The sequence below is a fragment of the Leuciscus leuciscus genome (genome assembly GCF_965113295.1).
Source record: "Leuciscus leuciscus genome assembly, chromosome: 15".
Classification (NCBI taxonomy): domain Eukaryota; kingdom Metazoa; phylum Chordata; class Actinopteri; order Cypriniformes; family Leuciscidae; genus Leuciscus; species Leuciscus leuciscus.
In genome coordinates, this window is record NC_138739.1 from 16,239,195 (window position 1) to 16,267,142 (window position 27,948).

The 27,948-nt window shown below is 36.6% G+C and overlaps 1 protein-coding gene and 1 long non-coding RNA gene across 3 annotated transcripts; both read right to left on the reverse strand.

Moving 5' to 3' along the window:
- Positions 1 to 295: 295 nt before the first annotated feature.
- Positions 296 to 9,078, reverse strand: LOC309475992 (uncharacterized protein). The gene is made up of 9 exons (XM_082139055.1): positions 8,607 to 9,078; positions 7,466 to 7,789; positions 7,047 to 7,367; positions 6,838 to 6,957; positions 5,567 to 5,875; positions 5,103 to 5,414; positions 4,704 to 5,015; positions 1,497 to 1,802; positions 296 to 890 (listed from the first exon to the last, which is right to left on the reverse strand). Exons 1-9 carry the CDS (start codon positions 8,650 to 8,652, stop codon positions 835 to 837), a joined length of 2,106 nt encoding a protein of 701 aa, XP_081995181.1. The 5' UTR covers positions 8,653 to 9,078; the 3' UTR covers positions 296 to 834.
- An 11,360-nt stretch (positions 9,079 to 20,438) lies between these two features.
- On the reverse strand, positions 20,439 to 25,137 carry LOC309476423. 2 transcript variants are annotated; one of them, XR_014198130.1, is made up of 3 exons: positions 24,975 to 25,137; positions 24,186 to 24,255; positions 20,439 to 24,103 (listed from the first exon to the last, which is right to left on the reverse strand). It is a non-coding gene; the product is annotated as an uncharacterized lncRNA (long non-coding RNA). The 2 variants fall into 2 exon arrangements; XR_014198131.1 differs by having other exon boundaries at positions 20,439 to 24,255.
- Between the last annotated feature and the right edge of the window lie 2,811 nt (positions 25,138 to 27,948).

Consider the following 27,948-nt stretch of genomic DNA (forward strand, 5'->3'; position numbering starts at 1 on the left):
CCAATCCTTTGTTTCGTCCCGAATGGAAATAATGAGCTGTGTTTAATGCAGATTAAACGGTCTAGAGTCACTCGATTTTTATACTCTTTTTTTCAGAGTACTTATATTTTAATTATGTATTGATTGATATATATAGAAAGTTTAAACAAATTTGGAAAAAAGTTTTTATTAAAATTCCTACCTACCCTACCTTTAAGGTGAATCAATTGACTATTTTATTGAATTAAACTAGAGAATATTTTACTCTACTCTAAAATACTTTCCAGAAAAGACTTTATCATTGTGGTTTACAAACAGATATTAAGATATTAATATGAACTTTTATTAATTGAGCAGAATTTTATACAAATGACTTGGAATTGAGAATAAAACAAAAGCCATTCATCCAAGGAACACACACAAAAGCAGTGGAATACAAAAAGCAAGACCATAAAAAAACCAGAGATGGAATAAACCTCGAACCAGACTCATTAGAACCTCATTAATATCAAAATGTATAATATTACCAATCATAAATCATTGTCCAATGACAAGAGTCAGGCAGTATGCATGCATTCAGCCAATTTGAAATATAGCACTGTCTAATACATAACACAGTAACAAATCACTGCTATACAGTACATATAAGGTCCATACACTAACAAGTTATGGACTGTAGTAAAATAAATTAATAAATATAACATAAAAAAAATATATAGATTAACCATTTGAACCAAGTTCAGTTATGATCACATTTGTTATGTTCACAAGCACCTAATTAAAATAGTCAATTATAAATTCTCTAAAATTGTTTACATAATGTCATACAAAATGTGCAAAAATTCACAGTTATATTTATATTAAGCGTATCCCCTCCGGCTCATCTCCGCTGTCTGTATTTCTTTCTCTCTCTGTAAGAAAACAAAGAATACTGGTTAAAAAGGTTGATGTCTCAGCTACTTTAGTGTCAATGTTCAGCCAATAAACATGTTTAAAAAACAAGCATTTCTACCACTTACCCAATCAAAAACACTCACAATAATACAGTGTTGAGTGTCAAACCGTAAAGAATTGAGAAAATTAAAGGACAATTTAGAAAATGAAATCTTGCAATTGTAAAGTAGTCCACTGAAGGTGAGCTTGTTGAGAACAAATGCAGTTTATTTACAAAAACGTGATCAAACAGAAAACAAAAGCACGGACACGGACACTTTTACCAAACAGTGGTTAAAGGAAACAATACTTGACAAAGACACATGGCAAACATGAGGGCTTAAATACAGACTAATGACTAGACAAAGGACACCTATGAACAATGAAACAATGGACCAATGACAGCATTACACATCAGATAAGGGAACACATGGCAGGATCACATGACTAACAGGGAATCACATGACAAAGACATGAAACATGACTGACATGAAACAAAACCAAAACAAGACGTGACAGCAATATGTTCATTTCAGAGCGTCTGTACACAGAGCCAAAATAAAAAGGATCACCATGTTACTCACCACGGATTGTAACTTTATATCTCTTGTATTTAGTCTCTCGGCTGCTGATGATCAGTAGTTTATAGACTCCGGCATGTTCAGTTGTGCTGTTTCTTATGATCAGAGATCCAGTTTGATGATCCAGATTCAATATGTTTTTGAATTTCCCTTCGGCACCATAATATGTACAGGCACTTTTATTTGTTTCTCTTTTAGCTATGAGTCTGTCTTCAGCTCCAAACAGCCACAGAATCAGATCATCATCTTGTATTTCAGTTTCGTTGTGCAGTGTGACCGAATCTCCCTCTGTCGCTGACACAGTCTTCTCTTCATTTTGTCGCAGCCTCGGAAAAAAGAGACAAACATGAACATTATAACAGGTGATCTGGGGCCTGTACCATGAAGCCGGTTTAGGTGGCTAGCCAGCTATGTTTCAGTTTAGTTTCCACCAACCCTGGGTTTTAGGTACTATGAAAGTAGCTTGGCTTGAATCGGTGTTCGTTGCCATGGTATCTTACGCTGCACGGCTAACCTGCTCCGGGACAGGTTATGTTCTGGATTCAAGATCTCAGACTGAAGTTTGACCAATCAGCTGAGAGCAAAGAAACATATAGGTGACGTAACTTATTCCCAGTGTCTGTTACAATGACTTCACCTTTTCTTCCAAATCCTGTGACATCTCAGCGCAAATTGTTTGACGAGCACTTCGTAGAGAAAGAGTTTTTAGCCAGACAAAATCCCCTTGCCTTTCCTGATAGTTACTTGTATTAAAAATAGATTCAGATTTTCCGCGGAAGGAATGTCTTATCTTTGCGAACTTCTTGAGCCGCACATAAAGAATTTAACACGTCGAATTCATGCACTTACTGTACCGCAAATGGTATTGCGTTGCGTTTTGTTGCAAGTGGTACATAGGCTACTTGCACGGTGGGTGACGCACAGAAGCTAGGGGAAAACACGGTTTGTCGAACCATTCGTAAGGTGGTCCTCGCTCTGCAGGAGTACATGAATAGTTTCATTAATAGTGTTCCCCGGACATTTATCGGCCATGTCCATAAAAGAGGGCTTTTATAAAATTGCCGGTAAGATATATTGATAGGGTGACATCACATGAACACATTATTATTTTTATTTTTTTTAAAGCAAATTGCACAAATGTACTATACAATATAATACATGTTAAGAATTATTTTAAATCTTTATTATTATTCTGTTAATCTTATGATAGGATTCCCTAGCTTTCTTAGTAGTACAAATACGTTCTATATTTATGTAAAATTATGTATATATGTATGTGTAGCCTATGTGTAATATAGCCTATAGCCTATTTTTATAATATATAAAAAATGTGCATGTATCATTTTTTATATATTATAAAAATAGGCTATAGGCTATATTACACATAGGCTACACATACATACATAATTTTACATAAATATAGACCGTATTTGTTTAACTTACACATTAACAATCAGCAATCTTTCCCCAACAGTCTTCTCTTGCTTTGGCAGCAGAGACCGTAATGTTTCGAGCTTGAAATACATATTTAAATGCATCGTAATTCTGAATGATTATCTCTTGCTCCTCCGCGGAAAAATATATCGCTCTCGCTCTACTACCCGCGATTGGTTGTTCAGTGTCGACGTCACTCTTTTACGTGGAGTAATCATAGCTTAAGGATCAAAGCCTGAGTTGACAGAGAAAGTTGATGAGCTGCATCATGGTACCAATAAAGCCTGATTGCATCGGTTTGGTTTTGTCAACTCAAAACTAATCCTGTAACCTCGAGTTTGTTCAGCTACCTTCATGGTACAGGCCCCTGACCTCACTGCCACGGTAACATTGATTACCTGATTAATTAGGAGGTCAAGAGGGTACATTTTCTTCAATATTGTGATGGATTTCTGTGTTCCACATAAAGAATCTATACAGGTTTGGATTTGGAACGACATTTCAATTATTTATTTAAGCAAACCTGGACGATTCCGAACCTGTTTATAGAATAAATAAATAAAACATATATGTTCTAGGATTTTTTTGCTAATATTCCCGAAATCTTTCCCTCATTAAAAAACAAAAAAACAAAAAACAAATTGAGTGTTCATCGGAGTAGTCCAAGACCTTAGGACTTTTGTCACACTTGAACCTTGAACACACACACACACACACACACACACACACACACACACACACACACACACACACACACACACACACACACACACACACACACACACACACACACACAGGATTCAAGGAGTTTATGTGGTTGTAATAATAAAAAAAAGTAACACATCCTTCCCATGACCCCCTTAGGAATGAATGGATTGCGAGGAATGCTTCAGTATACATGTAAAAACCTAACAAATGCTCAAAATTTAAAAAAAAAATGATAAAACTTTACCAAAAGATGACTTTATAATGTCTAGTAATTTAAAGGTAAATACATTTTTTTAATGTCCGAAAAGATTTACGAACATCTAACTAAAACTTGAGAAAAACATTCCATGAACGATATATAAACAATGTTTTTGTTAACGTTTTGAGAACATTATTGAAGAACAGATACATTTGAACAAACATTCTATTAATGTTACTTTAAGAACTTTGAGAGAACCTTGCCAGAACGTCAGCTAAAGATCCAAGAACGTTCCTGTCAGCTGGAACGACATTTCAGCCGAATTTTTTTTTTCTTTTCACAAGATTCCTGTGCAAACTGTTACCACCTCTTTCCTGCGTTAAAAAGTCTGATGTTTGAGTAAAGAAGGGTAAAAGAGGGGGAAGACATGGCCTGTCGATCATCTTCTAGTTGTGGACTTTTATTTATTATATTCCTTGCTTTATCCACCAGATTAAATTATAGCCCAAATATCTTCAAATTTTCTTTTCAACACACTCATGACAATTTGTAACTATTTTACGTTTTGGGCAAATTATTGGCTAATTCATATAAATACATACAATATAATGTGTACGTTTTTGTGCAATCTGCTTAAACCCAAGTGTTAAGATATGGGGTTAGGGGTGGACCTTCATGCTTACGTTTTTGTATGATTTACACTGTACGAATTCATACAAATGTGCCGCCTTGTAACAAAGTTATGTTTTCCTGTGAGATCAGGGTTTTTGTTTTTTGTTTTTTAGTTGTTTATGTCTTTAACTATTAATAATCTGTGTTAAGACCATTAAAAGCATCAAAACAGTGGTAAATATGATTGCGTTACTCACCGTGGGCAATCACCATGAATCTCTTGCATTTGATCTTTTTGCCGCTGGTGATTTGTAGTGTATAAACGTCTGAATGTGCTCTGCTGATATTCCTGATGGTCAGATCTCCAGTTCGCTGGTTTAACTGTAATCTGTCTCTGAATCTCCCATCAGGACCTTCATAGAATAAGGCCTGATTGGTGGCTCCGTTGAGTTCAGCTATGAACGTTTCTTTATCGCTAAACTTCCACAGTATCCGATCATCATTCTTCAGTTCAGAAACATCAGTTTGTAGAGTCACAGAATCTCCAACTGTATATTTCAGCGTATTCACTGACAGAGAGAGAAACATATAGAAGAAACATGTGAATGTGAAAGTAAACCGCACTATCAATACTGTGATTATCTTGAGCTACTCACACCAAACAAGAATGTTGAATTTCTTGTATGAAGCTTTATGTCTGCTCTTCATCTGTACTTCGTAAACTCCAGAGTCGCTGCTTTTGGTGTTTGTGATGGTGAGATCTCCAGTTCGATTGTCCAGCTCCAGTCTGTCTTTGAATCTCTCGTCGTCAACATCGTAGACGCTGGTCTCATTGGTTTGCCCATCAACTTTGGCTATGAGGGCGTTTATAGGTTCAAACTTCCACAGAATCAGATCATCTTTCTGTATTTCCGTAATACCAGTCTGCAGATGGACAGACTCTCCCTCCGTGAATTTCAGTGTGTCCACTTCATTTCATAAAGAAATAGAAACAAAGCATGTTGATATGTGCAGATGAACAACTCAAATCCCACTTTAGACCTCAATGAAGTGTAAAATGAATAAATTAACACATTTACAGACAATACTGTAGGGTGTTTGAAGTATTTCACCCACACACCTCGTACAATAACCTTGAATCTTTTGATTTTGGCTCTGCTGCCTGTGATCTGCATCTGATAATCTCCAGAGATTCGGATCCTGATGTCGCTGATGGTCAGATCTCCAGTCTGCTGGTCCAGCTGCAGTTTGTCGCTGAACCGCTCGTCGTCGGCGTACGAAATGTTACCGGCCTTTTTGTGTATTTGAGCGATGACCATGTCCTGCGGTCCAAATGTCCAGAGTACTTCATCCTCTCTCTGGATTTCAGTTGCACCGGTTTTCAGCGTGACAGAATTTCCCTCCGTCACTGACACTGTTTTTTTATTTTCTGTCTCAGCACCAAGATAAAAAAAGTTTTAACAGATGTTTCATTTTTCAAATAGTTTTACCAAAAATTTACGAATAAACCACTATAAATGTCTGAGGTCCCATCAGAAATAATAGCTTTGCTCCAAAACAGTGAGAATGCATTTGCAGTGAAGGAGCTGTTCTAACAAGAAACAGATCTTCTCTCAGATTTTGCTTTTCAATCTGATTTAAAAGCGTTGTTTTCTGACACCGTTTGTGTCTGACTCTCAACATCATGTTTAATTTTTCAAAAATTCACAGCAAAAAACTGCAAAAACTCCTAGTGAGCTGCATAAATAAGTAGCATTTTAAGGTGCATTCCTAATAAAGGAATGTTCTTTTTTTCTGTTGGTTTTCAATTCATTTTAAAAGTAACTTTATAAAATGCATTTCAAGGATTCTAGAACTTCCTGTATCTTAAGTGGGAACAAGAATCACAGACTGCATTACAGCTACAGTCAATTCCTGTTTTTCTTAAAGGGATACTCCACTTTTTTTGGAAATAGGCTCATTTTACAACTCCCCCAGAGTTAAACAGTTTAGTTTTACCGTCTTCGAATCCATTCAGCCGATTTTCTGATATTTAGAAGAATGTCAGTAACCAGGCAGTTTCTGGTCCCATTGACTTCCATAGTAGGAAAAAATATATACTATGGAAGTCAATGGGACCAGAAACTGTCTGGTTACTGATATTCTTCTAAATATTAGAAAATCGACTGAATGGATTCGAAAACGGTAAAACCCAACTGTTTAACTCTGGGGGAGTTGTAAAATGAGCCTATTTCCAAAAAAAGTGGAGTATCCCTTTAAGATCACACACATAATTCGTTAAAGATACAGTATTTCTCAATTGAAGAAAACATAGTTATGCAAATTAAATAAACTTTTAAACTCTTATATGGGGTTATTTATTTTGCTATATTAGCTGTAGATAATGATTACCTTTCCGTTTAGAGTATCTGAACATGTAGTAAATCACAGCCAGAGCTACAGCCACACACAGCAGGAGGAAAACACAAATCAGCACAATATAACCAGCGGACAAACCTGGATCTGGAATGGCTGAAGAGAGAAAGTCATTAGTTTAAGTAATTTTACTGTGCGATTTAAGGGAAATGCTCATTTAACATGATTAAACATGAGCTACTTACCAACAAAAACATTGAATCTCTTGAATAAGGTCTCTTTACTGTTGGAGATCTGTAGTTGATAAACACCAGCGTCTGCGGTTCTGAGGTCTCTGATGGTGAGATATCCCGTCTGATTTTCCAGATGTAGTCTCTCTCTGTATCTCTCATCAGGACTGTATGTGATCTCATGAATCTTTACGTTCATTTCAGTTATAAAAGTGTCTGGATTCGTAGTTCCAAACGTCCACCGTATTAGATCGTGTTTCTCTGAATCAGTAACACCAGTGTGTAGAGTCACAGAATCTCTTTCTCTCTTGTTTTTCAACCCTGCAAAAATCACATCTGGAAAACAAACAGGAACAGTTATGCGATACATAGTGCATTTTAAAAGTAAAATAGGCCTAAACTATAATCAATATAGATATATCGGAGCTACTCACCATGGACAGTAACAGTGAATGTATTGACTAAGGTCTCAGTGCTGATGATCTTTATATAATAATCTCCGGAGTGTTTGGTTCTGATGTCACTGATGGTCAGAGATCCAGTCTTATTGTCCAGCTGCAGTCTGTCCTCGAATCTCCCATCATCAACATCATATAATGAGACTGTCTGAGCTGTGCCCTCGATTTTAGCGATAATGGAGTTTTGAGATCCATACATCCACATCAACAAAAATATTCTCTGTATTTCAGTGACATTAGACTGCAGAATGACGGAATCTCCCTCTTTCACTGACACTTGTGTCGTCTCCCCAAACACACCTGAGAAATAAACAAAATATAGCTGAAAGTTTTCAATATCAGTAAACTACATAAACAGTGCAATCTTAAAAATAAAGGTTCCAAAAGAAGGGATTTCTCAGCAGTGCCATAGAAGAAAGAAGAGCCATTCCTGGTTCTTCAAAGGACCGTTCAGTGATCAGTTCTTAAAAATATGTTACTCATAGTGTAAATTAACATTTAAATAATGTAAAGAACCTTTTTGTGCAATGGAAAAGTTGGTTCTTCATAGACATAGATGCCAATAAAGAACCTTTTTTTTTTTTTTTTTTTGCAGTGTAATGCAGCAGTCGATATTTAAAGCTTAACGATTATATCATCCTATTAGAACAGCCAACAGAATACACTGAATAACCAACTATAAATTAAATATCATCATAAAATGAAAATCTTATCATTGTGGAATTTGTCCACGAATGATTGCGCAATATTTGCATAACAAAAGAGAAGCAGTGTGAATCTTATGAAGGCTATGAATGAATGAGTGTATTCCTTCATGAATGTATCTTTGACCAATTTAAGATGAGTTTATCAGATGTTGATGGCTATAACTGTTTGTGTGGAAACCCACCCCCTATATTATTGTAGAACAGACAAAAGCAATGATTTAGCTTTTCTTATATTCTTTGCAAATTATTTTCCTTACTTAAAAATGTTCCGATTCATCAACATTACAGCGACGGTGAAATTCGTATTTCCCCGAATCTGTTGTAGCCTAATATGTGACATTTTACGTATAAGAACATATAGGCTATTAGCCTGAATGTGAAACCGAAAGAATGACGAACCGATGACTTACCTTGAAAAAATAAAGCGAAAGAAAAGAGCAATAACAGTTTCTTCATATTGTTTTAGAATCCTAGATCATAACCATGACTCGACTTGATGAGGTGATCGATCCGTGACGTTTCTGTCGTATAAACGAGCAAAACACGAGTGACAGTGAGAGACCGTGACGGATGGCAAAAAAAAAAAAGAAAAAAAAGAAAAAGTGTTGACTCACTGTTGAGGAATTTTGAACAGATGAGCCGGTTATTACAAAACAACGAATGTTCGCTCATGAATATCATTTAGGTTATGCACAAATGTTATTTTTCTGTAATGCTCATTTTCAAGTCAAACCAGAAACGTATTTATAACATAGGTCTATAATATGCTGTTGGTTTCCAATCTCTATCTAGTGTTCTTGCTTGTAGTTTCTGCCATTGTACTCATGAGGGCAGAGGAAGGCAAAACCTGATCACAGATCAGTAGCCTATCTATTTTCCATTTAACTTCCTTTGAGCATTCAACATGCAATCAGCATAGACTGTAAAAAAGAATTCTGTGGCTTAGTAAATATTACAGAAATATTTAACTTTACTAACTTAATAAAATCTCTGAATATCGTTTACTTGATTGTTTGAGTTAAACATGCCAAAATAATTGAGTAAAAATCCAACAGTTAATTTTATCTAAAATTTACAGATATATTTAAGTTTTTTTTTCAATAAAATAATTTAGTATTTGACTAACCAATTATTTCTTTATAATACACTTAATATATTTGTGAAATTTCTATCAAAATATTTGAGAATGTTGAATTAAACTGATCTGTTTCAAGAAACAAAAATATTACTTAATTCAAATCAATATTAGGCTATTAATATATTTAACACACTCAAAAGAAATTGAGTAAGTTTACTCAATTAAAACAATTCACCCAATATTGGTAGGCAATATTGTATACATGTTAAAAACAGTGTAAAATGTGCTGTATTGCTGTACTCATCGACAATAAAGGCCAATGTCATGTAACGTATACTGGTGGTTGTATGGAATAGGCTACTATTTTACAAAGGTTTAGAGGAAATTAAAAAAAAGTTAATATTACTCATAAATAAAAACAGTTAGGATAATATTACTCATAAATATTGTTTTTTAAATGTTTAAATGTTAAATTATTTCTACTCACTTTTATTTGTTAATGTACCAGATGCAGTTACTCAGATTTACTTAATTTTTTTAGTTGCATTTACTCAATACATACAGAATATTTCATTGATTTCACAGCTTTAAAATTTACTACATTTTTTTGAGTGTAAAAATGTTTCACCAAAAAAATTGAGTAAATAATAGTTAAACTTTTTACAGTGAGACAAAGCTTGTATCCATGGCCTGTTAATGTTTTTTAATAAAGATTGGAACAAAACTAATAGGACTTCAGTAAGTCTATGTGTTGTTATGGGACTATTCAATGGACTAAAAGTTTGAAAGGTACACATTTAAAGTTCAGTACTTCTAAACTTGACATTAATGTATCAAAAAAAAGATACAGTTGAACACAAAAAAGGATATTGTTTGATTTATACTGTAAAATGCTCTTACCGCTAAACAAGGAACTGCATCTCATCTCGGCAAGAAACAGTTTCAGGGATCATTTCAATTAAGTCTTTACCTCTTTAAACTCGTGAAGGGTTATTAGAGCAGGTTGCAAGTTCTTGAAGAAAATGCATCACACATTTGTTTTTTTTTTGTCTGTGGATATTGTACTTAGCTGGTAAGGTGTAAAGGTTTGTTTTTTTAGTTGTTTTAGTAAAGCATCATCAGTTGTGACTGTAAAATCTTTTCCTACACTTGTTCTCCAGGTGTGTTTGGTGTTGAGGCCGGTGAAACAGAGACAGTATCAGTGATGGAGGGAGATTCTGTCACTCTACACACTGATGTCACTGAACTACAGAGACATGTGACAGTGTGGACGTTTGAACCGCAAGACATTCACATCGCTAAAATCAACAGAGTTCACAATGAGACCTTTCACGATGGTGCCGATGAGAGATTCAAAGACAGACTGAAGCTGGACTATCAGACTTGATCTCTGACCATCACAAACACCAGAACTGAACATGCTGGACTTTATAAAATCGAAATCTTTGTTGAAAACAAGGTCTCGAACAAGAATTTCATTGTCACCGTCTATGGTAAGCAGAGCATTATACTGTGTGCACATTTTATTTGCCTCTTGCCATATTCTTATTTCAAGTAGGATTATTAAATTATCATAATATAATATAATATGTTAAGATATGGGGTAAAATATGGGCTAGTGGGTAAATTGAGCCACCAATTAAACTTAAGGGAACAGTGCAAAAGATGATTTGCCAAGGATAAGGCATTATGGCATGACTTCTGTAAAGTTGCTTTGAATAAAATTAAAACAAAAATTACCTGATAACAAAAATGTTATTTATTTAATCATATATGGTGGGTTATTTTATTTTAACATATTTAAAAACATGAGATGGGAGGAAAAAATATATATTAATGCTTTTTCGTTCTTTCGCAAAAGTCTTGCAATACCCTGATAAACTTTGCATTCGCTCGCAAAACCTTTGCGTTCCCTCGCAAAACTTTTGAGTTCTTTGCGAGCGAATGCAAAGTTTGTCTGGGGAACACAAATGTTTTGAGAGGGAATGCAACGGTTTTGCGAGTGAACCCAAAGTTTCTCTCGGGAAAACAAAAGTTTTGAGAGGGACCGCAAATGTTTTGTGAGTGAACGCAAAGTTTATCGGGGGAATGCAAAACTTTTGCAAGAGAATGCAAAAGCGCAGAATTTTTTTTTCCTTCCATCTCCTATTTTTCCCATCATCACCTGTCTCTTTTAAGGAGTCTGTACTTTGTGCCTGACATGTCATCTATGGCAAATCTTCCACTTGGTCTGTTATTGTGGTATTGTCTAATCTACATTCCTAAATGTCATTTAAAATCAGAACTATCAGTGGTTGGTTGCTTTTCATGTTGGTCAAACTTTTCTCTTTTTTTATTCTCAGTCCAGAATGAAAGCTTTAACTAATGAAGGGTGATTCAAAGAGTTTTTACTAGACTTAATCATAATGTGAGGAAAATAAAAAATCCTTTCGATGTGGAAGTTCACAATGCAAAATTCAGCACTTCTCTGTTCAGGCAAATGGTGGTTCAAATAAGGGAAGTACCAAATACTGTTTCCCATTTCTCCAAGAAAAATAAAAAATAAACTTTTTCTGTGTGGCACCTTCTATAAGCTAATTTTGCAACTATATATTTCACAGTGCCAACTTTACTTCTAACACTTGTGACATCTTAAATTGTGACTTTAAACTGTATTTCACAATTATGACTTTATATCTCACAATTGTGACTTTATTTCTCAGAATTTTTTTTCTTTTTTTTTTTCTTATAATTCTTTGTTTATAAATTGTCACAATAAGACACTGGCACTTACACTGACTTTACTTTGGTGTCTCTTTATTTTCTTGTGTTATTTAGCTCTTCTGCACATTCCTGTGATCACCAGATACTGTGCCCAAAATCCTTCATCATCCAGCTCAAAATGTTCACTGCTGTGTTCAGTGTTGAATGTGTGTGATGTGACTCTCTCCTGGTACAAAGGAATCAGTGTATTGTCCAGCATCAGTGTGTGTGATCTCAGCATCAGTCTCTCTCTACCTCTGGAGGTGGAATATCAGGATAACAACACCTACAGCTGTGTGCTGAACAATCCCATCAGCAACCAGACCACACATCTGGACATCAGAGGACTCTGCCAGATCCGTTCAGGTATGACATTTGTGATATGATGGGGTGAACTATAACTGTCACCCTCCTTTTTGAGAATGGACATTAAAATGCACTATTCAAGCTTAAATGGTTGTAATTCAAGAATGCTTTGGAGTATAGACCTAAGTTCAGTCCTGTTTTAAAGGGAAAAAATAGCAGATTATTGCTGAAGTGTAAGCAATTTTCAAAAAATGTAAGTATGAAAAAGTTATGGAAGTTTAAATTTACAATAAATCAAATATAATTTAATATTTTTCTTTTATTTAAAATATATACTTTACAAAATATTTTTTGAAAAAAAATACTTTAAAATCAAAGCCATATATCTAACGAAGTTGTGTTTAATTGTATGCATTCTGCTATAACAAATTAATACATTTCTGTCCAAATAACACTTCTGTTACAAAATATAGAACTTTGAGGCAGACCTTTCTGACAATATGTGTTTTGTCAAGATTAGAAAAGGTTTTGATTATAAATTATGAAACATGATGACGCCCAAAAGGGGAGGAGCCTGATCAAATAATTTAGAGTACTGTTTCTATGGAAACAAAACGTCTAATTTCAAAACAATTTTCACAGGATGAATTCTGAGTTTGTAATGATACCTAATTTATGATAACTACTAAAATATGTAATGTAATAAAAAAAGGCAATAAAAAAAGATATTATATTTTAGAGGATAATATGTATATTATACTTTTTAGAGGATAATATTTTGTCACGGTGTGACAAATAGCATATGGAACTTATTCCCGCTGAAGCAGTGTTCCCGTTGGGACACTTTGAGTGTAACACCGTCCCCAGGCCTGCGTGTGCGTCTGTTGCCATGACAACCCCAAATGACAGATTGACAACAGGTGTGGGGAATTTACTCTGAGAGTTTGGGTGAGGCCCCGTCAGCATTTGAGAGAATATAAAAAGCAAGAGAAAGAGGCTGTTGGTGTGGTTCTCCCCCGTGAGAAGTCGTTTTATCGGGTGGTTGCAGCTATTGGAGTGTTGACTAATGAAGAGGAGAGTGTTGACTAATGAAGAGGAGAGTGTTGACTAATGAAGAGGAGAGTGTTGACTAATGAAGAGGAGAGTGTTGACTAATGAAGAGGAGAGTGTTGACTAATGAAGAGGAGAGTGTTGACTAATGAAGAGGAGAGTGTTGACTAATGAAGAGGAGAGTGTTGACTAATGAAGAGGAGAGTGTTGACTAATGAAGAGGAGAGTGTTGACTAATGAAGAGGAGAGTGTTGACTAATGAAGAGGAGAGTGTTGACTAATGAAGAGGAGAGTGTTGACTAATGAAGAGGAGAGTGTTGACTAATGAAGAGGAGAGTGTTGACTAATGAAGAGGAGAGTGTTGACTAATGAAGAGGAGAGTGTTGACTTGATGAGGGACTCGAGGGCAACAGAGGGAGAGTGAAATGCCCCGTTTGCATTGGAGAGGAGCTAAGTAACCGAGAACTGAGTCTCGTAATTGCATGCATTCGACACTGAATTGGATGTGGTTTGGAGTGTTTGGATCACGATCATAAATATCACTGAGTGGATTGTACTGATTCATTATCGATATCTTATCTCTTCCTCCATTATAAATGGTGATGTGAACTCTGCCTGTGTTTGTGAAGAAAAACATCTCAAAACCTCCTTCGCAGCATTGATGATCGCGGCCCCCTCGGACAGAGACCCAAGGGTTAGTGCTGGCTTTAAATTGCACTTCGTGAAGTGAGTTTGCAGTGCCTAAATTGCACTTCGTGAAGTGAGTTTGCAGTGCCTAAAATTGACATTTTCTCCCACATTATATGCTTGAAGTGGAATTGCCGTGGGTGTGGAAGATACAATTCTCTTTACTGTGCACTCTCCATATGTCATGCTGGTCTACTGTCAATAATGAGAGCTCAGTGACATTGATCTGTTCTATCTATCTGGATGTTGGAGAATTATCATCTGGGATTAGAATTTAACCCCTCTGTTTGTGCTAATAGGAGAGGAGATGCCCTGTTGAAATGCTCACTGTTTGCCTCTGAAGAGTCCCCGTTTGTTTTGTCGACCTCGAGTTTGCTGTACACTTGTAACCCACCTGTGCTGGGAGAAGTGACTGTCCCTCTGTCACGAACGTGAGGCTGGCACGCTCCGTCTGAAATATCCACTCTGTCTGTGTCAGAAGAAGCCCCGTTCAGCTTGTCGACTTCGAGTCTGCTGCATCTTTGTAGCCCACCTGTACTGCGAGAAGTGGTCATCCCCCCTCAGAAAAAGTGTGAGAGCTGTACGTCCTGTTTGAAGCATTCTGTCTGTCTCAGAAGAAGCCCCGTGCAGCCCGTCGACTTCGAGTCTGCTGCAGCCCCGCAACCCACCTATATTGTGAGAAGTGCGCGTCCCCTTGCAACAACTGTGAGAATTGTATACTGTTGAAGTACTCGTGAGAACTATACACTCTGCTGGAAGCATTCATTCTGTCCGACCGGACGAAGCCTGTACCGTCTGGCGACTTCGCGTCTGTTACCGCCTTGTAACCCACCTGTACTGGAGAAGTGCCCGTCCCTCTGCAACGAACGTGAAGACTGCATATTCTGTTTGAAACATCCAGTCCGCCTGTCTCAGGAGAAGCCCTGTTCGGTCGTCGACTGCGAGTCTGTGGCATACCGGTGGCCCACCTGTGTGGTGAGCAGTGGCCGTCCTCCTTTAACGAACGTGAGACCTGCACCCTTCGTTTGCAGCCTGTTCATTCTGTCTGTCTCGGAAGAAGCTCCATACAGCCCGTCGACTTCGAGTCTGTTACCACCTTGTAACCCACCTGTACTGGAGAAGTGCCTGCCCCCCTCTGTGAGCGAGCGTGGGAACAGTGTGCCGTGTTGGAGTCGCCATTCAGTGTGTTCTCCACCCATTTACTCACCGGCTTGCCGTGTACCTGCTTAAAGCCCTGCTCTGGTGTCACAAGGAAGGTAGAAGAGTCTGACCACACCTCTCTCAAGGAAGACTCCCCTGGCCACCCTACCTTAAGACCGTGTACCTGCCGTATACGTACCTGACTGACATCCATCCGCCACAAATTCCGCACCTGTGAAGGAAGGAAGGCCGGAATTACCTACTTACCAGAGGAGACTTACCGGACTGCTCACTTGCCAACCGCATTCCCACCTACGAAAGACCTACTTGACCATTCACCTGTTCGCCATCCATCCACTGCAGGGTTCGCACTGAGGAAGAGGTGCATTGTTCACCTTCGATCCCTGAGGGCAACAAGGAAGAAGATTTTAGATTAGGATTTCCAATTTGCTTTTACTTCGAAATAAAACTTGTTAAATTTATTCTCTGTCTCCGACTCCTCCCTCTGACACGCTCCTCGAGGTGGTCCTGGTTCAGGGGTGGGCGCAGTCTAGCTTGGCCCATCCCGACCTGTGATAATTTTTTTTTATTGACAAATACTAGATTAAATGTTTTATTATGAACTTTTAGCATTAAAACCAAAGTTTCAATTATTAAAAGTGTGTGCGTCGACTTTTTGTGACAAACGGCAGAACTCCTGTTATGATGTAGATTTTTTGAGGTGCGCTCTTGTCATAAATTCATCTATTACTGTTCCTGAATAAATTGTAACAAAAAACAGTGCTGAAATATCTATTAAGGAGTCTTAGACCTTTCCAACGATATATAGTTAGTCATGATTAAATTAAGATTTAATTGTAATATAGTAAGTAAACTTAGGCGTCCCGTATACGGGACGGTGACAGTTAGGCCCTGTCCCAAATGGCACACTCCGGACTTGTGGACTTCCTCAGAGTCCACACTTTGGTGACGTCATATAGTGCAGACCTATAGGGCCCTTGGCGCGAGTCCATGACGGTGCATTGAGAGGTATTTTTGGGACAGACTCGATCGTCACGCCGGAAATAACGGTCTGGTTGTTGTTGGACAGGAGAAATCACATTTTTGCGCTCCGACGTCTTATCTCCATGTCAACTACACAGCCTAATTTTACAGTTCTATATTTTGATATTGTGCATGCCACCTGGGCATTAGACAATAGATACATCATGCTTATTTAAATGATGTATACAGTTGTAGCTACATAATACATAATGTTCCATTTGAACTTAGATTACAATTTTAACACATAATGAAAATGTGCATGAGTTTCAGAAGAATTTACAGGTTTCAATATTCATACTATGTTTATGACTCAGTAAAGCCCTGACATTCGTTTCTATTTATTTAATGAATAATAATGTGATCGTATTATTTAACACACTATTATTATGTTTGAGACATCAACCACTGCTCGATGACCATAATGTTTGTATAAACTGTAGGTAACAACTAGTAAAATATACATCTAGGTAATAAAAACCATAATATTTTCTTCTCAGCCATGTCAACAATTATCCGTGAGTGAAATCTCCTCCCATCTGTTGTCTGATTGGACTTTCGCAAGGATTCCTGGGTAGTTAAAGTGCGTGGAGCCTGCATCTATGCGGGCTTCGCGGAAGACCGCTTCAAGGGTACAAAGGGGGCGCTGCTGAGCACACTTCAGAGTGTTAAAATGCTGAATGGGACGGCCTACGGACTCGTAGACTCTGCGAGCACGCGCAATTCAAGTCCACGAGACCGAAAGTCCTCATGAAGTGCGCCATTTGGGACAGGGCCTTAAAGGGTTTTAAATACGATTGTCACTCCTCTTTTGAGCGCTTTAATCTCATTCTGTCCACACGGGCTTTTGTAATTTATGGGAGTGACAACCAAATTCTACAACCAAATTAATTATGATAGTGTTTAGGCTACATAACAAAACTGGACTTATAATAGTAGCACTTATCTGCTGCTGTGTTCCCTTCAAGATGGTGATGCAGTCACGTGATTCTCAGGTGAACGAAGCTTCGGCCGTCATAAATCACGTGCTGATGGCAAAAACTAATTAAAAAAAACGACATTCATTCAATACTTTTTGTACTGTTTAATACAGTGTCTTTTTGTACAAGAATAACGTTCAACATAAGCCTACTATACTATCAATCGAATGGGGTCTGCGTTTTTTAATCAGTTTTATTTTGATAAACAACAATATAATATCGTGACTACATGAAAAGAGCTTAACTGTTATAAAAATGCAGAAGTGCAATTTTCCTTTCCTCTCAACTCTAGACATGAATTCACTGAAGCTGTGATCCGATTGGCTCTCTCTGCTCTGGTGGGCGTGGCTGCTGTTGCTGTGCTGGTTTATGACATCAGATCAAGACGAGTTTGAAAGCGGAGGACAGAAAGACGCGCTGCTGCGTTCTTTCCTCTCTCACAATCAAAACAACTGTGAATGCCGCTTGCAATATTTACTTTGTCACTGAATAGCATTGAATATAGAATAGTAAGGAACTTGCATCCTATTGGTTCATTTAAACGAGTATAAATTTGCCATAACAATAAGCGAATAATCTCGTTAGCTGCGCATGCTCAGACAGTCAAATGATGTTCCTGTAGTTTGCCACTGTTCAAACAGTGAGAAAGCTGAGTTTCTGCAGAGCTGGAAAGGATGAATCTTAAAGTGTTGAAACTATTTTATCACATTGAACATGACAGACAGAACAAACTCCATCAGAATCTCACAGTGAAACACTGTCAGATTAATTTGACCTTTGAAAGATTGAATCAAATGTTGCCAGGTAATTTAAAGGTATAGCGGAGGATGTTTTACTTCCTGGTGGGTAGTCTAAACTATTGGTCCTCCTAATTGTCAATCATTCTGGTGAATCAATCAAACTTTTCAAAAAGTGGAGAGGGCGGGTCTTATCTAAAATTTGGAAAGATCCTCCGCTATACCTTTAAATTTAATTCACAATTATAATAACAAAACAGGACTGTATTTCTTGTCACATTCAGTCTGATTTAACCCTCTCAGATGCCACTGTCAGCTGAATGCAGAAAGCTTTTAATGTCACAGAATGACCCGTCTCAGCGTTTACAGGAACAGAAATCTTCTCGCTGTGACTGAACATGTGCGATTCAGATTCATTATCCGTATTAGAGAAGCGAAAGCTTAAAAATGAGACGATCAGTCTCAGTCTGATCAGACGATCAGATCAGTCAGAAAAAGCAGCAAACCCTGTAGGCTTGTAGTTTTGACACTGATTATTATATTGTGATTTCAAACAGAATTACAGCAAATTGAGAAAGACTTTCAACTTCATATAAACTGAAGGGTCAGATTCTGGAATCCATCGCTTCAATGTACGTATGTATTTATATTCTTTTGAGTGATTTATAATCAAGTTAGTAATCAATAATCAGTATTTTTTCTTTCTACATATTAAATGATTTGAATGACTTCTTAAAGCATTTATTTTACTTTTGGTGAATAGTGGTGAATGTTGTCTGCACCTCTCATTGAGAGAAAGAACATGTTATCTGGATGCTTTTGGAAACTGTTCTGTTTATAGTTCAAGCTCGACCGATTTCAACCATGATGAAGCTGTGTGTGTGCGCCAGTATTATTTGTTACAGATCAGTATTGGTGGACAACTGGCACTATTGGTGAGGTGAACACAAGACGAAATGACAAGCTGGCGCCTAGATAAAGCAGTTCTGTGAGCTCAGGGTGTCAGCCGTATCATTAATGAAGAGATGCTTCTGCCTATCAGTCCATTTGTGGAAATTTACTGTTTATCTATTTCTTAGCCAATCAGATTCATTCAACCTGACGTGATGACGTAGTTAGTGATGTGTAAGAATATAATTTATGTTGTTCTGAGACTGTACACCAGAGCGGCCTACGAACTCCTTCTGCGTTTGAAACTGCAAACTATATTCAGTAAAATTTTCTTCAATTTATTATAATTCTGACTCTTGTCTCTAATTGACTGTATTCATCATATCTAGTCCTTGAGCCATTAACTGTAAATTCCCCAACACCACTGTGCTAAATATATCTGTAACATTATAAGGTATACATGTCTTATAAGTGATTATTTGTATTATATTGTTGTCTATTCAGGCATGCAGTTTTTCCATTCCAAATACGTTTAAGCGCTTTAATCCCGTTTTGTACACAGACTTTTGTATTATAAAGTAATACACAACCTGCCTTCAAAATAAGGCCCTAAAACGCCACTGTATGCGTTATAGAAATAAACTATACCTACTATTACATAGCGTTGCTATGGTTATTAATAAGTGTTTTAGCCACAAATTACAAAAGCAACGAGGCCTTGAATACAAAAGTGTATAAATTTGGGTTCTTTTCTCGGAAGTTGTTGTTGTTTTTTAACACTTCTACTGCCATCTGGTGCTCAAAAAGATGAAGTGCATCTATAGAGCCTTTTCATGGCTAGATTGGACTTTTCTTGAACTGTAATTTGGTTTTTAATAACATGCCAAATATGACCACAAAAACCATTATGCTCTTCAATTATCAAGTTCAGCTAATTGAACAACATCTGAAATTTTACTCCCATTTTATCTTTGTTTGTGATTATTATTAACACAATATATATTTTATGGTTATTTTATGGTTATAACTAAGTTCAGATTTAATGTACTCTAAAGATTGTATTGTGTACATACAGTACATATGGTATGAAGCAACACACATTTCACACAATTTTACCTTTTTATTATTTATTAATATTGTATAGGTACATTGTTTATGAGTTGCATGCTAAAATGGCTGTTAGGAAGCAAAATAAGTGTTTCTCCACTAGACAGAAAAGAACAGGTATAAGATCAGAGGCATATCTATATCTAACATGAACATGTATTCCTCAAGCAGATGCTTTTGTCAAAATCAATAAAACAACACAAAACAACACAATGTGGTTATACTGTAACTAAGTACTAGGATTGAACAAAGGCACTTTTTCAACCTTTTTTTGCTACAAGTGCAACAAGAGTAATTTTAAGTGCTTCATCATGAATACAAATAAATTCAGATCACAGTTACAATTTGGCATTCACATCTGATTGGAAGATGAACAGATTCACTTCAGATCAGACCCTTATTTAAGCATATTTACTAAAGCAAAATAAGGCACACATTTACAATTTCAACAAAAAGAATATTAAAAAGAATATCAATGTAAGGTTGTTGTTTTGTTTTTTTAACAATAAAAGGGTCACTTACAGTGAAGTTTAGTAACCCTGAATGGTCAAAGATGCACTAATGATTTTCTACACATGAAGAGAAGGTCATGTGATCTCAGCTTTAAAGACACTGATCAATCTGGTTCTGCTGTTATTTACATAAACAGCACATTCAATGGTTAGAGAAATACTGCTGTGGTAAAACATCTAAAAAAAGCATATTACTTAAACTCGCTGTCTACAATCACACAAAATCAAAGCTGTAAAAGTCAGACTAGTATTATGTTAATAGAGTAACAGGTATGAAGAATAACATTATAAAAACAATATATGAAATGTTTCCCTGTTCATCTAAAACCAAATAAGCTTTTTACATACAAGTTTAACAGCTCAACAGACATGGATTCATTTCTCACTTTAAGGCTCATATAAGCAGAAATATGTTTTTGTTGTTGCAGCTGGAGCTGAATTGTTGATGATGTCAGAGTGATTGACACTGGTGGGCGTGTCTTATCTCATCACAAGTAAACTCATCCCTCCTGTTCATTCAGCAGTGGCAGCATCTCTACAGTCACTGAATCATTCACTCTGTTTCCTGCGTAATCAGCCAGAAAATACAGACAATATTAAAAAGAGAGATGTACTGATCTAGAGATTTCAAAACTTAAGCTTGAACACACACTACAAGATAATCGGGCCGATTTGTGTCCAATTCTCCCCTTCCGGGTCAATCCTAGGAAAATTTCTTATTATCTTGACAGATTATTTGATCAGGTTTTCCTGTGGTGTGAGGTGTATTAAGAGTGACTGAATCTGCTCTGAAGAACGTCGGGGTCGCACCGATCTCAAATCGTAAATATCCAACATGTTGAATCTATTTACAATCAGAAATCTGTTTTGTGGGAGGAGCCCCGAGGAGAAACACGCACGCAATCTGCAGATTGTCACAAAATACAAGCCACAAATAGTTCAATTAGATAACCCTGCGTGATCAATAAATAAAATGAAAAAATATATATATATATTAAAATTACGAAACTATAGCCAGATTTGTCAACTTTGTCTTTTTAACTGCAGACAACAATAAACGGTAAACTGAGTGGCAGTCTTTAGCTAAACATGTTCACAACATCCAGAAATCAAATTAGAACCGGCTGAAATGTTTTGAAATCACTTGTAGGCTATCCTACCTGATAGAAAGAAAAGAAATCCAGTCTTTCACTCTATCTGTGTCCGTTTGAGTCTTTCCAAATTGTGCGCACGGATAAATATCCTACATTCTAAAACGCGTAATGTGAAAAACGCTGAACGGCTTAATGTCTCAAGAAGATGAGATCAAATTCTGCACACACTTTATTAATAAAGCACAGTATAAAGTCTACAGAAAAGCAGATGAGCCCAGAAAATGAACACAATGTGTTTAATTACACATTAAGCATTTACCTCTCTTATTAAAAACGTTCTGCGCTCATCTGCGTTTCTGTAGACTACATATGCTTAGTGTGGTCTTTACTGAGTTTGGTCTTGTAACATCACTGTCTTAATATACATTAAGCCACGTTAAAGTGCCCTTTAAGCGTTTTAGAAGCGTTTTAGAATGTCCCGAGGAAAACCAACTTGTTAATGTTGGCCGGCAGAAGTGCGATCATGGTTTTCCTGATGCTAAATCCAGGCTTGGAGAATATCCTTATTGTAAGCTTCTTTTTTTTCACATTTTTATTTATAGCATTATCATAATAGGCTGTATACACTTATTGGCAGAAACCCAGTTGTTAGATGTGAAATCAGACACTGAGCATCCTCAAGCAAAATGGCATGATCCTCTTTCATAACACCTCTGCGAAGATTCGACCGTGAGATTGGTAGTCCTCCCTCCTATCCATGCATCAAACCTTCGACTATTCGGGGTCACCCCTAATCTTGTCTTGTCTGGATATTTGGTGTAAACTAGTGAACGCCCCGCCCCCCAAGAACACCTGAACGCCACATCACACACATCCGAACATGATCTTAAGTTAAAGAGCTTCAGCACACAACAGAATTTCACCTGTTTCCAGCTGAACCAGATTCACATAAATACTTTCTGTTTAAACAACAATCACAGACTTATTAGACAATGACACTTTTTACATTCATTAGACATTGTGATAAAAAAAGGTCATATATAATCACATCTCAGGTCAGCTGTTGCTCATTCAATTCAAAACATGCGTGAACCAATGATCACTGACATCAAGCCTGGCAAGATGCGTCTTGTAGTGCCATCCCAGCTAACACAGTTACGTTGTGAAGACGTAACCGGACCGGACCATATTCGTCGTAGCGACGTAACTTTGTGATTCCCATAATCGTCGTGGCGACGTTATAACTGCACGTCGCTAGAACGTGACGAGTACGTCTCGATGACCAAACTGGCATGTTACGAGGACGTTTCCTCAAAGGACCACATTAGTCACAGCGACGTGCCAAATAATGTTCCAGCGACCTAACTTTGTGATTCCTGTATTCGTCGTGGCGACGTTATAGTGGTACGTCGCTGGTACTTCCTAACGACCAAAATACAACGTCCACATTTATTTTTAATATACTTCTCACCTTTAGTCCTGGGAATTAAGATGTGCTTGATCCATAACCTCGAAATCCACATAGAACTGATAAACTCAAACATTTCATTCTCTGCTGTAAAACCTTATACATTCTAATAGGGAATTGTGTACTATTGTTTCCAGTTAATACATTTAGGGATCAAAAACATATATGTAATAATGGAAACCAATACAAACCCCTATTAAATTCTAAATAGAAAATGGCCCAAAAATCACACTGTATTCATTTATTAATCAGAATTTATTCAGTGCAACTTTGTACAATTACTAAGCCAATACATTTTGAACATTAACGATTTTTAACCATGTAAAGTGTTAACAAGTTATGAGTACAGAAATGTAACATCAATTAATTAATCAAAAAACATAATCAATGAATAATGTAACCAACTATTAAAACGTTGTATTCTTTTTATTGAAAAAAGTGTCGTATCATTAGGGGTGTAGTTAAATAATAATCAATACTCTTATTGATACTACTCTTTATAATTTGGCGGAAAAACAATAAAGACCTTAAAAAAAAATTAAAAGATTCAGCAGTTTCTTTATTATTAATTTTATTTGCAGAAATAGGTTAAATTGTTTCCTGAGTGTCCTGTGAGGCTCCTGCTACAAATGTCTGGTGGTGATGTGCTTCATTGCTTCACTACCAGTAGCTAAACCTGAACAATGCGGATATTACCAAAGATCTATAGTCCTTGAGCTTCTCTGAAGCTAACAAATAAAAAAATATTGTTAGTAAAGAGTAAAGATATGTAAAAAAAAATAATAATTCTCTCCAGTATTATTTCACCCACCCAAACATACATCAAGAGTTTTTTGTTCAAGAAAATGAGCATGATGACTTTCTCAGAGAGAATCTGAGACCTCTCATTCCTGACTGTGTCCCAGCTCGGCCAGCTGTGGTAAACGCTCCTTCAGATAGTGTTGAGGAGGCAGAGGGAGATGATGGAGAGCTGTGGGAGAAGAGGAAGAGTGTCTTTCTTACCCCACCAGCGGAGGGCAGGGTCTTCTGAGGCACGGATAGGAGGAGGGTCTCGCTCTATATATTCACTGGAAGCTGAAAAATAAATTGTACCATGCTATTGTAGTCAGGTTTATAGCTTTTTGTTAGAAAGGTATAAGAAAATTGTCCAACTTACGTGTTCCTCCTCCTCCTCCTCCTCTTCCTTATCCCGGGCTGCACTGTCACCTCATCGTCCTTCTAGGCAGCTAAAACAGAGGAGAACTTTATTAATGTTGCTAATCAACAGCTTTTAATGCTTTTGAAAGTAATTTATGCTCACCAAGGCTGCATTTATTTGATCGCAAATACAGTAAAAACTGTAATATTGTGAACTTTTATTACAATTTAATAACTATTCTATGTGAATATATGTTAAAATGTAATTTATTCCTTGTGATCAAAGCTACATTTTCAGCATAATTGTGTGAATATATAGTGAAGATCAGTCTTCAATGTCACATGATCCTTCAGAAATCATTCTAATATGATGATTTGATGCTCAAAAAGCATTTATATTACATTCTAACATTTCTAATACTATCCAGTCATGTAAGTGACGTCATCGATTAACAGCAAATACATTTATCAGTTGGTTAAATTAATTAGCCAACTTCCAATCACCCATTCAACTGCCAGCAAATCCTTTACAAAACTAACAAAAAATCTCACCTACACATAAAGATGTGATTAAAAGCCCAAACTTTTATAAACAAGAGCTTCGGTTAGCCTAACAGTTAACGTTAGCGCTAACAGTTAAGTTACCTCTTCTGAAAACGGTTGAGATGCTAACGGGGTTTTTCGAAGACACTAAACTATTTATATGAAGTATAACGTTAAATTTTCAACAGATGAGAGTCAATAACACGTAAGAAAAATGTCAGGAACAGTTGTGTGTATTATTTGTGTGATTTTAGACTAAACTCACCTGAAAGTAGTGAAAACAACAGCGAGAGATGGATTTCTGCTTTTTGTCAGTTGCAGTGGTCCTGCGTCGTTTCCATGGCAACCGCTCCAGTGTTTGAAAGCGACTCGCATGTTCAACGCGCACGCCCATGCCCATATCAGCCAAGCAGCATTTACATAAATAATCTAGAATTAACATCACTAGGATAGTACTTGTAATGCAATTTTCTGGAAAGTTATGGGGACCAGATGGGAAAAAATGGAACTTTACCACGACGTCCTCACAACGTTCTCCATGGGATAAACTAGCGACGTCTTTTGAGGACGTGCCCACAACGTTTCTGGAACGTTACCCAAGATTCTAAAAAATGTTACTTTACCACGACGTCCTCACAACGTTCTCCATGGGATAAACTAGCGACGTCTTTTGAGGACGTGCACAACGTTTCTGGAACGTTACCCAAGATTCTAAAAAATGGAACTTTACCACGACGTCCTCACAACGTTGTCACAAAGTAATGTCACGCTGCAAAGTCAAATCATCTTCGTGACCACCACTCTCTTGCATATCAAATCCAAGGTAAATTAACTTTTACCTCAATAACAAAAATAAGTTGAGGAAATAATTGGACACAAAATATTGTTTTGAGTAGAAATATTTCATTATCTCACTTGTAATTAACGCAATTGGACACAAATTATTGTTTTGAGTAGAAATATTTCATTATCTCACTTGTAATTAACGCAATTGGACACAAATTATTGTTTTGAATAGAAATATTTCATTATCTCACTTGTAGTTAAAGGAACACTCCACCGTTTTTTGAAATAGGGCTTATTCACTTTCTTTCCTACATTTAGATAGGTGGGCAAATGCATTTTTGTCTCAGTGCATGCATTGTTTTAGTTTGACAGGGTCGGCGCTAGCTTAGCTTAGCACAATGAATGGAATCCTTTGTTGCCAGCTAGCATGTCCTGAGTAAAAGTGATATAAAAATTTTTAAAAACCCACCTAATTACTTCTTGTGGCCTGCGTATTCACAACAAGTACAAATAGTGATGCAGATTAACACTAGGCGATTTCCTAGGCAGATATTGATTTATATATTAAGGACTATATTAGGGGGAAGCACAGGCGAAGCACTGCTACTTGGGCGTGATATCTCTGCGCCCAAGTAGCAGTGCTTCACCTGTGCTTCCCCCTAATATAGTCCCAAGTCAAAATCTGCATAGGAAATCGTCTAGTGTTAATCTGCATCGCTATTTGTACTTGTTGTGAATACGCAGGCCACAAGAAGTAATTAGGTGGGTTTTTAAAAAACTTTATATCACTTTTACTCAGGACATGCTAGCTGGCAACAAAGGATTCCATTCATTATGCTAAGCTAAGCTAGCGCCGACCCTGTCAAACTAAAACAATGCATGCACTGAGACAAAAATGCATTTGCCCACCTATCTAAATGTAGGAAAGAAGGTGAATAAGCCCTATTTCAAAAAACGGTGGAGTGTTCCTTTAACGCAAAGCAAAGTTCGAAGCAAGTGGCTTTGAGCCAAGACGAACAAACATGTTCAAACAAAATTATTAAAGGTGACATTTAAGGGATAATGTTTATTCATTGTATACTTACACACAGATTTTTTATTAAATTTTTTTTGACCAGATAAATAATTACGGGGACATGAAATATATAGAACTGAGATGTTTTAAAATCCATTTATAAATCCATTTTTTACAGTTTAACCCTCTCCTTTGACTTTGTATTGTGTGAAGCTGCCTCTTTGTCATTGCGTCTAACAAAAGACAGAACAATGTCTAAAAACTTGTCCCATTATTTTAGTAATCAAGTGCACCCCTGTATTTTGATCTTTGTTAGGTAGGTTAAATTACGCTGTTTCCTGGTGATTTGATCTTATGGTTGTAGATTATTCAGTTGGATCATTTCTCCAACAAAAGGAAGGTAAGGAAAAGGGGCACTGATATAGACCAATAAAATATAGTTTCTCAAAATATCTCCTCCTCTCTGGTTCACATAAGGTGGTGAAATAATCCTTTGACATGCTTAAAAATAATATCCTGTCGCCGATTACGTTCCCCTCCAGTGGGCGCAAGTTAGTTCTCAGAGTAATATGACACGTTACGCTCTGTCTAAAGTGCCTGTATCCACTTATGTTTCCTTAAACGCTCGTTTTTGGGGTCAAAAACTTATAAAAACTTAGTTCTGTTTTTTTTTTTTTTAGCTTGTTTGCTGTACACCCTGTCACATGGCAGCCTTTAGACATTGTTCTGTCTTTTGTTAGATTTATCTGAAATCTAAAGCTTTTGTAACATTAAACACTACCGTTCAAAAGTTTGGGGTCAGTAAGAATTTTAATTTTATTTTGGGGGGAAAGAAATAAAATAAATCAATACTTTTATTCATCAAGGATGAGTTAAACTTACCAAAAGTTACAGTAAAGACATTTATAATGTTAGAAAATATTCTATTTTAAATAAATGCATCTATTCATCAAATAATTTTGAAAAGAATTTGTACACAACTGTTTTCAACATTGATAATAATAATGAATATTTATTGAGCATCAAATCATATTAGAATGATTTCTGAAGGATCATGTGACACTGAAGACTGGAGTAATGATGCTGAAAATTCAGCTTTGATCACAGGAATAAATTACAGTTTAAAATATATTAATAGAAAACATTTTAAATTGTCATAATATTTCACAATATTACTGGGTTTTTTATCAAATAAATGCAGCCTTGGTGAGCAGAAGATACTTTAAAACATAAAAAAAAATCTTACTGACCCCAAACTTTTGAACGGCAGTGTACTAAATATATGTTAATTTAAGAGGATGTATACGTATACATGTCCTTCTGTCAATTATTTAATTTATTTCTATGTTCTCTTTTTTTTTTTATCTCTTGATTTTATTGTAAACTTTTTTTTTTTTTTTTTTTTCACTGGGTGTAAAGAAGGGGAAAGGATGTGAAC

Coding starts and splice junctions, on each gene's coding strand:
- LOC309475992 (XM_082139055.1), bottom strand. CDS start 8,652: ATGAAGAAACTGTTATTGCTCTTTTCTTTCGCTTTATTTTTTCAAG. Junction 6,958..7,046: donor GAGATTCAATGTTTTTGTTG/GTAAGTAGCTCA, acceptor TTCTCTCTTCAG/CCATTCCAGATCCAGGTTTG. Junction 5,415..5,566: donor ATTCAAGGTTATTGTACGAG/GTGTGTGGGTGA, acceptor TATGAAATGAAG/TGGACACACTGAAATTCACG.